Genomic DNA, 11,526 nt, shown 5'->3' with positions numbered 1-11,526 from the left:
AAAGGGCCCGGTACCCCATACTCCCGGAGCACCCCCCCCAAGATTCCCCGAGGGACACGGTCGAACGCCTTCTCCAAGTCCACAAAACACAAGTAGACTGGTTGGGCGAACTCCCATGCACCGTCAAGGACCCTGCTGATGGTATAGAGCTGGTCCAGTGTTCAGTGGACAGATTTTATATATATGTATAAATACTGTACATATATCTTGTTGCAGCATTGTGATTGATAATGACGATCGATCATTTTTAGAATTCCTGTCGTCTGAATACACAGAAACTCTGAGCTGCTGTTTGTTAAAGTAACAGCTGCAGATCAGATGTGTGTGAGTTATCACTGATACTCAGAGTGATCAGAAGCGAACCAACCAGGTTGAACTAATATGTTTACGAAGAACAGTGTGAGACTTGGACAGCTGAACAGCTGACTAAAATAATGACGGAGTCACAAAATGAACCCTCAGCAGATACACAGTTAACCTTAACATCTCAACCATTTAAGTTGATTTGAACTGAAGTTTAGCATTAACATAGTTTTGAATAATTTTGTAAATTTATACATTTTATACAGTATTCTTATAGGTGAACTTAACTTATAAAGTTACATTCATGCTTTATATTTTATTTTCATATTTTAGTGGTTTAATTATTATACTATTCTATTTTTAATGCAGCTATTCCAGCAAAAGGATATACAGCTTTCATCCTACATAATAAGATGTAAGAAAATCTTTCAGTTAACACAAAAAACTGGTCCAGTACTATTTGTAAATTATAAATCCAACCAGAATGTCTGTTTATTATTAGTGGCTCTTTGCCAGTTGCCCCAACATACATGCTTAAAAAAAAAAAAAAAAAATTATTTCTTGTCTTAAAACAGCTAGTTATTGAAAGGCAAGTTTTTACACAAACAAATATCTCAAACTGTCATCAAATTTCATCATTTAACTCCACTGTTTTAAACATTTTCTAGGGAAGCATGCTTAAAACCATTGTGGACCCATTACACCCTGTCGGTGTTCTTAATACACCTGAAAACTTGCCAGGAACCTGCAAAGACCATCCAGGTTCTTGCTGATTTTTTATTATGTTGCAGCAGGGTGGTCATCCAGTGTAAACAGGGGCTAAAGAATCTTTTTAAAGTTTTCTTTGTTGGAAAGCATGAGATTAGGCTATGTTAAATTTAAAAGAGGCCTGAGTTAAGTATGAGTGTGTGTGTGTTATTTTTGTTTTTATTTATTTTTTAGTCTAGTGTAGCTGAAAGCAGCTCAGGGTCTTAATTTTATCATTAAAAAGAACAAAAACAAAAACGTACAAAAACCAGTGTGCAGGAATAAAAGTCTTACCTCAACGACCTTCTCCCTCTCTAGCTGTAACTCCTGTAAATGACGGCTGGAAAGAGAACTGCTCTGGTTTGTCCACTCTGAACGTAGTTTCTCTAACTCCTTAGTTTTCTCAGAAAGAGTCTGTGAAGATAAATGCATACACTGGTTTTTCGACACATCTCATCTGTTAAAGCTTGAAATCCCCACCCCCCATTCTTGGTTATGCAAGAATTAATAATTAATAAATTATTGATAAAGATGGTCAACATCCTGACTGATGGCAGCTCATTGTAGAGTCTAAGTTAAGTATCTTTACTCAGGGACAAGATAACGGAAATTTACGGACAACATACCCTTTATTTTTCATTCACTTGGCCCAGAAGTTAGTTGACAGCATGCCAGGGTGAATTGCAAAAGGACCAACACTGTAAATGTGGACTATTTTTCTAAACTTTCCATAATTGTCAATAAAAGCTTTTAAAACATATGAAATCCTTGTACTCATGCTTCAAAAACCCCCAGAAACATCTGATAAAAAGATTTAAAAACAAAAAAGCCAGAAACTTTGGGAAACCAACACATGCACCATTCTCAAAACTTTTGGCCATGGATGTAGACTAAAAGTGGTTTCCACATATTTTGCCCCTGGCCAAAAACATTGCAGTTACACAAACTATTACTAAAATACTCATCTAAGTTTAAACTTGCTGAAATATTGTGGAATTTTAATGTAAAAATGAGCATGACAGACAAAATGCTCATTTAAAACCCACATTTTTGGATCCTGGATTTTCAATTTTACTTTTTTCTTTACTTTAAAAGATAGCTGCAAATATTTTTGCAGATTCTGTACAGCCGATGGCTCTACATTTCTTCCAGATTTAAAAAAGTATTTTGGTAACATTTTCCAGTATATTACGTTCTAAAAGTCAATAAAGAAGCTGGCACACTAAATGTATCCAGGATTTTACTGTATGAAACAACAAGGTGAATTCAGAGGTTGGAAAAGAAATTTGTTCTTTTGGATTTAGCCAAATTTAACAAAGTCAGCAGCCAAGGGTTCATTATTTAACAAGAGCTTCTCAGGATAAAGAGATAGACTATCCTTGGCAGAACAATTCAGTTACCTAATCGATATTTAAAGAAAGCCAAATATGTCAAATCTTTAATACTGTGGTGTAGGATTTGTAGGATTAAAATACAAAAACTGAGTCAAGAAAAAGAAGCCGACCTGTTGAGCATAACTTAGCTGTCGAGACAGATCATCTTCAGTCTTCTTGAGCTTTGATTCTATGGCTTGCTTCTCCGCCTGAAACAATGAGAAAAAGCCACACCTGCATCTTTTTTCACTTTCCCAATAATCACAGAAAAGCTTCAATTCACATGGAAAACAAACAGGCTACAGTCGTGTGAAAAAAAACTCTTTCAGTTCTTGCGTTTTCTTTATCAGGACATAATAAAACTTGTCTGGTTTTTACCAGGTTCTAAAATTATTCAAATATAACCTAAATTGAAGAAAAACACACAAGAGATCCCACCATCAAAAATAACGCCAAAATGTTAAAGCTGCGTGTAAAAACAGGTTCCAGCCCCAGATCCAGCAGCCTGTAAAACCTCCTTTAGAAACAATAAATCTCAGTAGTGGTTTTCAGTAGGACTAACAATCTGTCACATGGTTGTGGAGGACTTCTGACCCACTCTTCTTTCTACCATCGCTTTAGGTTATTGGGGTTTGCAGACATTGGTTTCTGCTCAGCTCTTTTAACCCATTACTGCACACATTTTGATTGTACATGCCCCAAATTATTCAGCATCATTTACTGATTCACTTTGGGGCATTTTATTGCCAAAACAAGTATTTTTTTAACCACCCTTTCAAGATATTTTCATCTAGGGGTAACATTGTGCAACAATGGTACAAGACAGAGAAAATGATTAACTAACAGATCATGAGACAACTGTTTGAGAGCAATAAAGACATCGGAAAATCTTCCAAAAATGTCAACAAATAATGAAGCAAAGAACTGAAAAACTCTTGAAACATATTTACTTGACACAGGCTCAGGTTTCTATTGTCCAGTGTCATGTCAGATTGATTCTCGTATTGTGAGACATTGTTGTCACTCTGTGTGAAATGCCATGAAACAGTTCTGTGCTGTGAAACAGAGGTGCACATTGCTTTTTATACACATTAGTTTTGGTGTTCCTGTGTGCCTAGGAACCCTGCATCTTCCCTCGTTGTCACACACTGTTGGCCAGCGTGATGTATTGTTCAAGTGGACATCCTGATTTGGAATAGGAGTTGCAGATCTGCTTTTTCCTTCTCTCCTTGTACTTTTGGAAAACACCACCACTGGTTCACCCCCTCTTCTTGCATACTTTGATGAATTTGCACAGACTGTGTGTAATTTGGGGTTTGAATATATAAAAGCGCACATGGTCTATTTAGAGTGTTATTGCCATATCACTCTCAGTACAGACCCATCTGTAGAGCAGTCAGCACGTCACCACTGCTGTGTCTATCAAATGCAAAAGGCATTGGTAGTATTTTTTTGACATGACGTTGATGTAACACAGGGCAATCAGATAATCTAGCAAGTCAACACCTCCCACTTATTGATTGTATGTGGATACAACTTTGTCTTCTCACAGAACAATTTAATGTCTATTTTTCTGTCAAAACGTGTTAAAAGACCTTTTATGACCATGTGTCAGAATGCTGTGCATTTTTGGTAAATCTCTCTAATTTGGTCTCATGCTACCAACATACATTGTTCCAGAATTCTTGTGGTTCCTTCATTGAAGTCATGTTATTTTTAGAAAGAAGAGGCTTTTTTTCTGCAACCTTTCTAAACAAGACGTCCTTTTGTAGTCTTTTGCTAAATGTCCTGTCATGACCTTTGACCTTTAACCTGATAACTGAGGCCCATGGAGTCTGACATGGAGCTCATTTCTTTGAGCATTGTACAGTCTGACCTTCAGGGTGAGTTTGCTGCCAGGGTGAAACTGGCAACTGTCTTAACTGTTCTCCACTTGCGAATAATATTTCTTCCTGTTGAACAATGGACTCCAGATAGTCTGGAAGTAGTTTTTGTTTAATAAATGACATGGTGGAATATGAGTGTTTTTGTTCACTTGAGATTAAAATTGAATAATTTTAGAACCTGGTAGAGTCCAAAACCTTTTTATTATGTCCTGATATTAAAATAAGTGAAGAGGGTGTTTTTTTTTAGATTTCCATGAAACTGTACAAACAAGTGCAAATAAAGAACATTGCAACAAATACTCCATCTATAAAAAGGGTTCCTACACATTTTCCAATCTCAAATTCCCTACTTTTCCAGACTCAAAATTTAAAGTTTTTCAGTTTTTGGGTCAATTTTTGTGTCAATGCAAAAAATGTTTGGACAGTGGGTCAGGCATCCATTTTCTGCAGGCTCAAAACGGCATTAAAAACAACAGATCATATATAAAAATAGAATGATACAACATTCATATAAAACAATCAAACAAGAACCCCCACCAAAACCTCAGGTTTATAAAACATTTAAGGGATAGCATAACTATTTTAAATTGGGGTTTTGTATAAAACCTTAATAACATTTACCTTACCTGATGTAGGTAGCTCTTAATTCCTCCAATCTGAGGTCATTTAGAATTTAATTATGATAAGACTGATGATCTAATGGCTAGTTCGAGTTGGACCAACACCAAAGTGGATTTCTGTCAACATAAAACACCTCCAACCTCAAATATTTCATAGCTGTTACCACAAAAGTCCTTTCATAAATTTTTACACCACCATCATTTTTGCATTAAATGGTTACCTTAGCAGAATTATGATATTCCAGCAGGAAGTTCCCCAGGCTGTACAAGAAGTGCTGCCTGCAAAAATCATACGCAAGCATGTACTGCAAAATTGGAGGCTAGGAAAAAGCTCTACAAAACAGCGTTTGCATTAACCGCTATGAAATATTGGAAATGTTTTAAAAATGCAGCAATCCACTTTGGTCTTAGGTGTGTTCAGACTAGCCGTTAGCTCATCAGTCCTATTAGCTGAACACTGCTTCTCCAAACTGAGGTTATTCAAAAAGCCATCTACAACAGGTAAGATATTATTTGTTTATAACTTTTACACAGAACCCTGGCTGACTTATCCCTTCAATGGTCTTAATCACAGAGTTCAAGTGTTCTTCTATAAAACATGATTGTTTTTGTAAAATTATGTGACAGTTTAAACTAAAACAAAAAACAATGTATGCTTTAGGACTATTAGACTGACAATTTGCATACATTAAGTTTCCATGCTGCATAGGAACCCTGTATAAATACTACTGAAATAGTTTGGATTAGAAATTCCTTTCATGGTCTGTTTGTACACAGCAGACAGCCTAGCTCTTATTTAATCCTAAATTTAGAAAATATGTGCAGTGTGTCTTGGTCAAACTGGCCAACTGTGTTGGCTTCACCTGGTCAGATAAATCCAACACAAAAGAAGAACATTTTTGAGAATGAGTTATATCATCAGACAAGGTTGATATAATCTTTCTAAAAACATAACTGGGTTTAACATCTTGTTTGAAAAAATACTGATTCAAATAAAACATTGCTCCATATTTAGTTAAAGTTTCTGTATGACAGGCAGTATGAAATTGAAAAAGCAAACCTTCAAAGAAGAGAGACAGGCTGCCAGATAGTCTTTAATTTCTTTGTCTGAGCCTTGAACAAGCCGTAGACACAAGTGGTACAAGTGCTTGAATGCGTTTGTCTCAACAACACTGAAGCTAGCAGCGCCCTCAAGCATCGGAGACTGGCATGTCAAATGAAGGAGAAACCTGTGAATAATATTAGGTAAAGTTATTAGACAACACTTGGAAAAATTTCCATTGTTATGATTTCTATTGCTGATGATACTTCTATGAAGTCTGACGAATCCAGTCAGTTACTTGTGCCTCTTTCACACGGCCCGTAATTCAGAAGTCCAGCTCTACTCCACTCTACCGGCCCGGCTGCCCCTACTCTGAAGCAGGGACCAAATGCCCCTTTTTCAAGGACACTAACGGTCCCGGCTCCACTCCACTCGGCTCGCTTTGCGAGCGTTTCCACAGGCCTTTTTCGAGGCCAGCCCTGGCAATTTTTGGCCCTGCTTTGAAGCAGGGTCCAACCGGGCGGCCCTGCTTTCGTGGGTGACACAAACTAGCTCCTGTTCTCTCATTGGTCGTGGGTGTGGTCAGATTGAAGCGTAAGAAGAGCGAAGAAAACACCGATAGACAATTTTGGAACGGTAGCGAAGTAAAAGGACTATAAACAACAGCGTTAGCTTACCCTGCAATGTTTGTCCCCCAGCTGAAGGGGCTGTAAAGCCTAAAATGTCCGATGGATAACAGCTGTCCGACTCCGTGCAACAATCGCGGCATCCAGAGCTTTTCTTCCACTGCGCCTCTCTTCCTGAAGTCTCAGGAAAATCCCCAGAAGCTCAAAAAACAGCAAGAACAAAGGGCCAACGTTGTCCATAGCTCTTCCGTTGTTTACACAAATGCGGTAGCGCACGGTGCAGCTTTGGACCCCGCCTCCCCCCTCCCACCAACACAAGGAGGCGTTCCTCTGCTACCGAGCAGACTGGCGGGTGGAAACGCGATGCATTGTTTACAGAGACGAGCAGAATGGAGTGGAGTGGGGCTGCTTAAGTAGAGCCAATGGAAAAGAGCCAAAAGAAGCAGGGACCGAGTGTGAAAAAATGCAGATGTAAACGCTCACAAAGCGAGCAAAGGGGCATAACTGCAGATTTGCTTGCGGTTCCTAGAGTTTCAAAAAGTAGAACAGGAGGCAGAGCTTTCAGCTATCAGGCTCCTCACTTGTGGAACCAACTTCTGTCTGTGAGGCTGACACCCTGTCTACTTTTAAGAGTAGGCTTAAGACTTTCCTTTTGTTTAGGCATGGGTTTTCAGAGCTATACCTAAAGGTAGTATCTCACTGGGCTTGACTGCTGGAGACTAGTTGGCATCCGAAAACTGTGGAAAAATTGTTAGGAAATCTGCAGATTTTCTGTTGCAGTCTAACTGAATTCTGAGGCTTTGTCCATACAGGAGTGGCATTTTGTGAATACGTTAAGGGTTTTTATTGTTTCAGCCTTGTGCCTACACAGAAACCGTGTTTAATTTTTTAATACTGGGTTTTAGAGTAAGAATATCCTTAAACGCCAGAGTTGTATTCTTGTGTGTGGACAGCCTAAACACAACCTTTTGAAAAGGTCAACCCCAGTATTTACAGATTACATGTTAGCACAATCTCGTGCAATATTGTGAGATATTACGCTCAGAGTATCTGTTGTGAATGACTCTCAGCTACGACCACATTGAATTTTAGCTTAAAATCTGTAAAACTGAGTTACAGCCATTTTGTGTTGGCTGTCCAGTGGCTGTGACAGTCAACAATGGCTTCAAAAGTTAATCAGTTGAAGATGTTAATTCAATGGTTACTTTCTAAAAATTTAATTACCGTAAAATCTTCCCAGTGATTTTTGAGATATTCTTCTGACAGACACAAAGCCTACATTAGGTTTTTGTGTTTGTAGAACTTTGTATGAACATGAGAAATACATTAAAAAAACAGCATTTTCAGTTTAAACACAGAAAAAACAATTACGAGTTCAGATTCAGATGTTGATATATTTAGCTAAAAACTGGAATGTTCTGATGAGACATCTATTTCTCCGTACCTTGGACTGTCCGACTCTTGCTCCGAGCAGCACAAGTTCAGCAGGTCAATAAACTTCTGTGGAAATGATGCAAAGTCTATCAGAAGGCCTTGCTGCACTTTCAAACTGCCCAAACACACACAAACGCAGGAAAAAATGTTTGTGTTGGAACCCTTTATCAACATTTATCATCCACTTTTACAAATACATACCTTTGAAAATCTTCTTCTGATATAGAAAGGTTAAAAAGAAAATATGGATCTATATCATCGGTTAATCTTACAAGAAGATCCTGAAATAAACAGAAGAGAAGCTTGACCACTGGAAATAAAAGTTTAAACAACAATGAATAAATGACTTAACTTAGCTGTGCACCTACTTTGAATGGTCCATAAAGAAAAAAAACAAAACAAAACCTCACTCACCCTTTTGTGCACCGGACTTGTTGTCAGCTGAAGCTCAATGGTGACTCGGATGTTTGCTTTCCTGTAAAATGAAACCATCACAATAAAGTGTCTTGGACCAGTGATGACGGATCAGGAGTGTAACGAGAGGCTTATCTCACAAGACGAGACAGGATTTTTAAGAAACAGCTATTCCCCCAAACTGAACCTCCTGTCTGAGTTCTCCTGAGAGTCCTCAGACCGTAGAACCGGTCTTCAACTATACATGACCTATACATGACAAAAAGCCCAAATTAAAAACCTGATCAAGAGCCAACCCCTTTAAAAAACAAAATGTTCCTTGAAAATTTTAATTTGTCATGTTTACTATGTAAACATTCATACAGAAATATGAGATGACCCTGTCTCAGCATATCTTTATCAGGTGGAACTGTTTTACAGGAATCATTTAATGAAAGGATTTGTATTCATCGACCTGCCCACAGGGTCCCCCACTTCTCACAGTGACTGCTAGAGATTGGCACCAACTTCCCGAGACCCGAAATACAGAAGCAGGTAAAGAAAATGGATAGATGGGTATTCTTTTCTGATGATCTTCTTTCTAAGGACCTTTTTATAACCGATTTTAAATGAAAATATTTTACTACAGGCTTACAGAAAGCTTAAAAACCCAACTAAAACTCTAATTCAGTTTTCTACCAAAAAATCCTGAAGGAGAATGTCCTGCCATCAGTTTGTGATCTTGAGCTCAAGCTCACTTGGAGTCTGCAGCAGAACGATAATCTGAAGCACAACAGCAGCGTTTCTCCATAGCCGCGTGAAAGACTCATTGCCAGGTATCCCAAACACTTATTTGCAGTTGTTGCTGCCAGGGGTGGAGTAATTACTTTTTTCAAGGTTTATTTGAATTGGCTTTTTGTACCCTTAATAAATGAAATCACCACAAAAAACTAGTTTGTATTTAGTCAGGCTATATCTATCTGATAATTACATTTGTTTGATGATCTGAAACATGTAGAACATTAAATCACACGTGTCTATAAACACACTATTGTAAGGTTGCTGCTAATTCTAAAATCAATAAACAGCAACTGAAAAACATCTAGGCTCAGCAGGGTTTTGTTAACTGTCTTAAATCCCGGATAACTAAATTTGTGTCAGGTGATAACAGTTTAGTCCCAACAGAATAACAATCAGTTTAAACTGATTGTTATTCTGTTGGGACTAAACTGAAAGTTTTAATATAATTTACTGCAGTGTCAAACTCTATGTTTGGAGGAAAATAAAGGTTTGTTGCTAGTTATTTAATTAAAACAATACTTGAATAATATTATTCCAACCACTGAAAAAGGTTTCGAACATTTATTAAAGAACATCTGCTGGAGGTTTCATGGCAATTTCTAAAACTATGTAAAAATTATGCAAGTTTTTTGGATGGAGGAGAATTTTGTTCAATGAAAATTCAGGGCATTAATTATCCCAAAGTTTAAAACTTTAAAATGCTGTAAATTTTCTAGTTTGAAACCCAGATACATGATCTTGGTATCATTTGAACGGTTTTTTTCAAAGCTCTTTATAGGAAATCAATTGTTTTAAAATAAACCTTCTTGGAAAATATTAGCATGCCTACCTGAATCCTGCTATGTGAACATTAAAGGTGAGCGCCTGTTACTAAAGTTCAGAAATATTTATCAATGAAAAGTTCTCCCATCGAATCAAACAGTGCTAAGCGTTTCTACCCTCAGGTGTAACAAACTTTTCCTTTTACTAAATAATTAAATATTGTTTACCTTTCCTCGCAGTCCTTACATCTCACGATGACTTGTAACACTTTGTTGAAAAGCTGCTCCATATTCGGACTAAAGAGGCTTCCACTGGAGACGATTTAAACCAGAGAAAAAAAAAACTTTCACTTGAAATGTTAAGTTATGTTTTCAGCACAGGACTTTCATTCGTTTGTTTCGTCTTCATCTTTATAATTTGCCGCCTTTCAGCCGCCAATAAATCGTCCTGGAAACCGAGCGTTTGTTTCGTTTTTACTTCCGGAGTTCAACAACGTACTCTGTTAAACTTCTGGCCTGCGCCACCTGCTGGCTGGGAGCAGTGACGTTTTTTAAACAACCTTTATTCATACAAAGGAAGTACAACAAAATCTTGCAACAGCAAACACAGGTCGAGGCATGAGAATAAAAAATACTAGCAGATAATAAAATTAAAAATGTGGTACGGGCATGTTACAGTAGACATTCATTACTGAGTGTTTTAGTCTTTAAGTCATTAGTACAGTGATTTAAGGTGGACAGTTAAGAAGAAAAATAAGTAAAAAAAAACTATAAATCTGGGTTTTAGCATGGAACATTTAGAGCTGTGGATATGGAATTTGGCCAATATAATTATGAAGTTTACAACAAAAACTTTATTATTTGGAATAATCAAGCAGAAAAGACCAAACAGTATAGTTTTAGGGTTAAATGGTAGGTCCATTTCGAACTTTCTGCTCACAAACAATCAGATGTCTTTCCAGAACAATTGAGTATAAGGACAGTCCCAGAAACAAATGGGTAATGGCCTCCTCAGAGCTAAGGCAGAATTAAACATTTTTCCAATAAATATCACTAAATAAGTTGTTCCAGAAAAAAACAGAAGCAGGATTACTGATACAGTCTCTTATTATCAATTCTCTAATACATTTGTTATTGGGTTTTTTTGTTTGTTTTACTTAAAAATGGGTCAGCGTTACCAATGAGTAATTTTTCTGCCAAATAATAAGTATGGTTTTGTACAGAATTTGACATCAATAGTTTCACACCAGAAGGAATGGTATCAAACACAATTGCAAATTCTCTAGGTAGTACTGGAAAATTATATGTGGTAAGAAATTCATTATAAGAGTAAGTGTTGCCCTCTTTGTTGAATAGTTGATGTACACAAACAATACCTTTGTCAAACCATTTTTTAAAGAAAAATAGATTTGTGTTTAAAACAAATGTCTTTGTTATTCCAAATATAATATTTGTGTGAGGAGAAATTGTGTTTGTGATCAAAGACCAGCATAAAAGCAGCTGTAAGTAGCCTGTAAGTCTAGTACCAGATAAGATGAAC

At 37.1% G+C, this 11,526-nt stretch overlaps 1 protein-coding gene across 2 annotated transcripts in view; it reads right to left on the bottom strand.

Annotated features, from left to right (window-relative positions):
• sass6 (SAS-6 centriolar assembly protein) overlaps window positions 1-10,473 on the bottom strand; it is a 34,896-nt gene extending 24,423 nt beyond the window's left edge. For both annotated transcript variants that reach the window (XM_017434736.3, XM_017434737.3), the window contains exons 1-7: window positions 10,215-10,473; window positions 8,446-8,506; window positions 8,233-8,312; window positions 8,042-8,146; window positions 5,990-6,158; window positions 2,555-2,632; window positions 1,345-1,464 (exon numbers count right to left, since the gene is read on the bottom strand). In XM_017434736.3, the coding sequence (XP_017290225.1) occupies window positions 1,345-1,464; window positions 2,555-2,632; window positions 5,990-6,158; window positions 8,042-8,146; window positions 8,233-8,312; window positions 8,446-8,506; window positions 10,215-10,276 (675 nt within the window). In that variant the 5' untranslated portion in view covers window positions 10,277-10,473. The remainder of the gene's footprint in view (window positions 1-1,344; window positions 1,465-2,554; window positions 2,633-5,989; window positions 6,159-8,041; window positions 8,147-8,232; window positions 8,313-8,445; window positions 8,507-10,214) is intronic.
• Between the last annotated feature and the right edge of the window lie 1,053 nt (window positions 10,474-11,526).

This window comes from Kryptolebias marmoratus, linkage group LG18, assembly GCF_001649575.2.
Source record: "Kryptolebias marmoratus isolate JLee-2015 linkage group LG18, ASM164957v2, whole genome shotgun sequence".
Classification (NCBI taxonomy): domain Eukaryota; kingdom Metazoa; phylum Chordata; class Actinopteri; order Cyprinodontiformes; family Rivulidae; genus Kryptolebias; species Kryptolebias marmoratus.
Note: the sequence above shows the minus strand (reverse complement) of the source record. Positions and strands in the feature narration are given on the sequence as shown.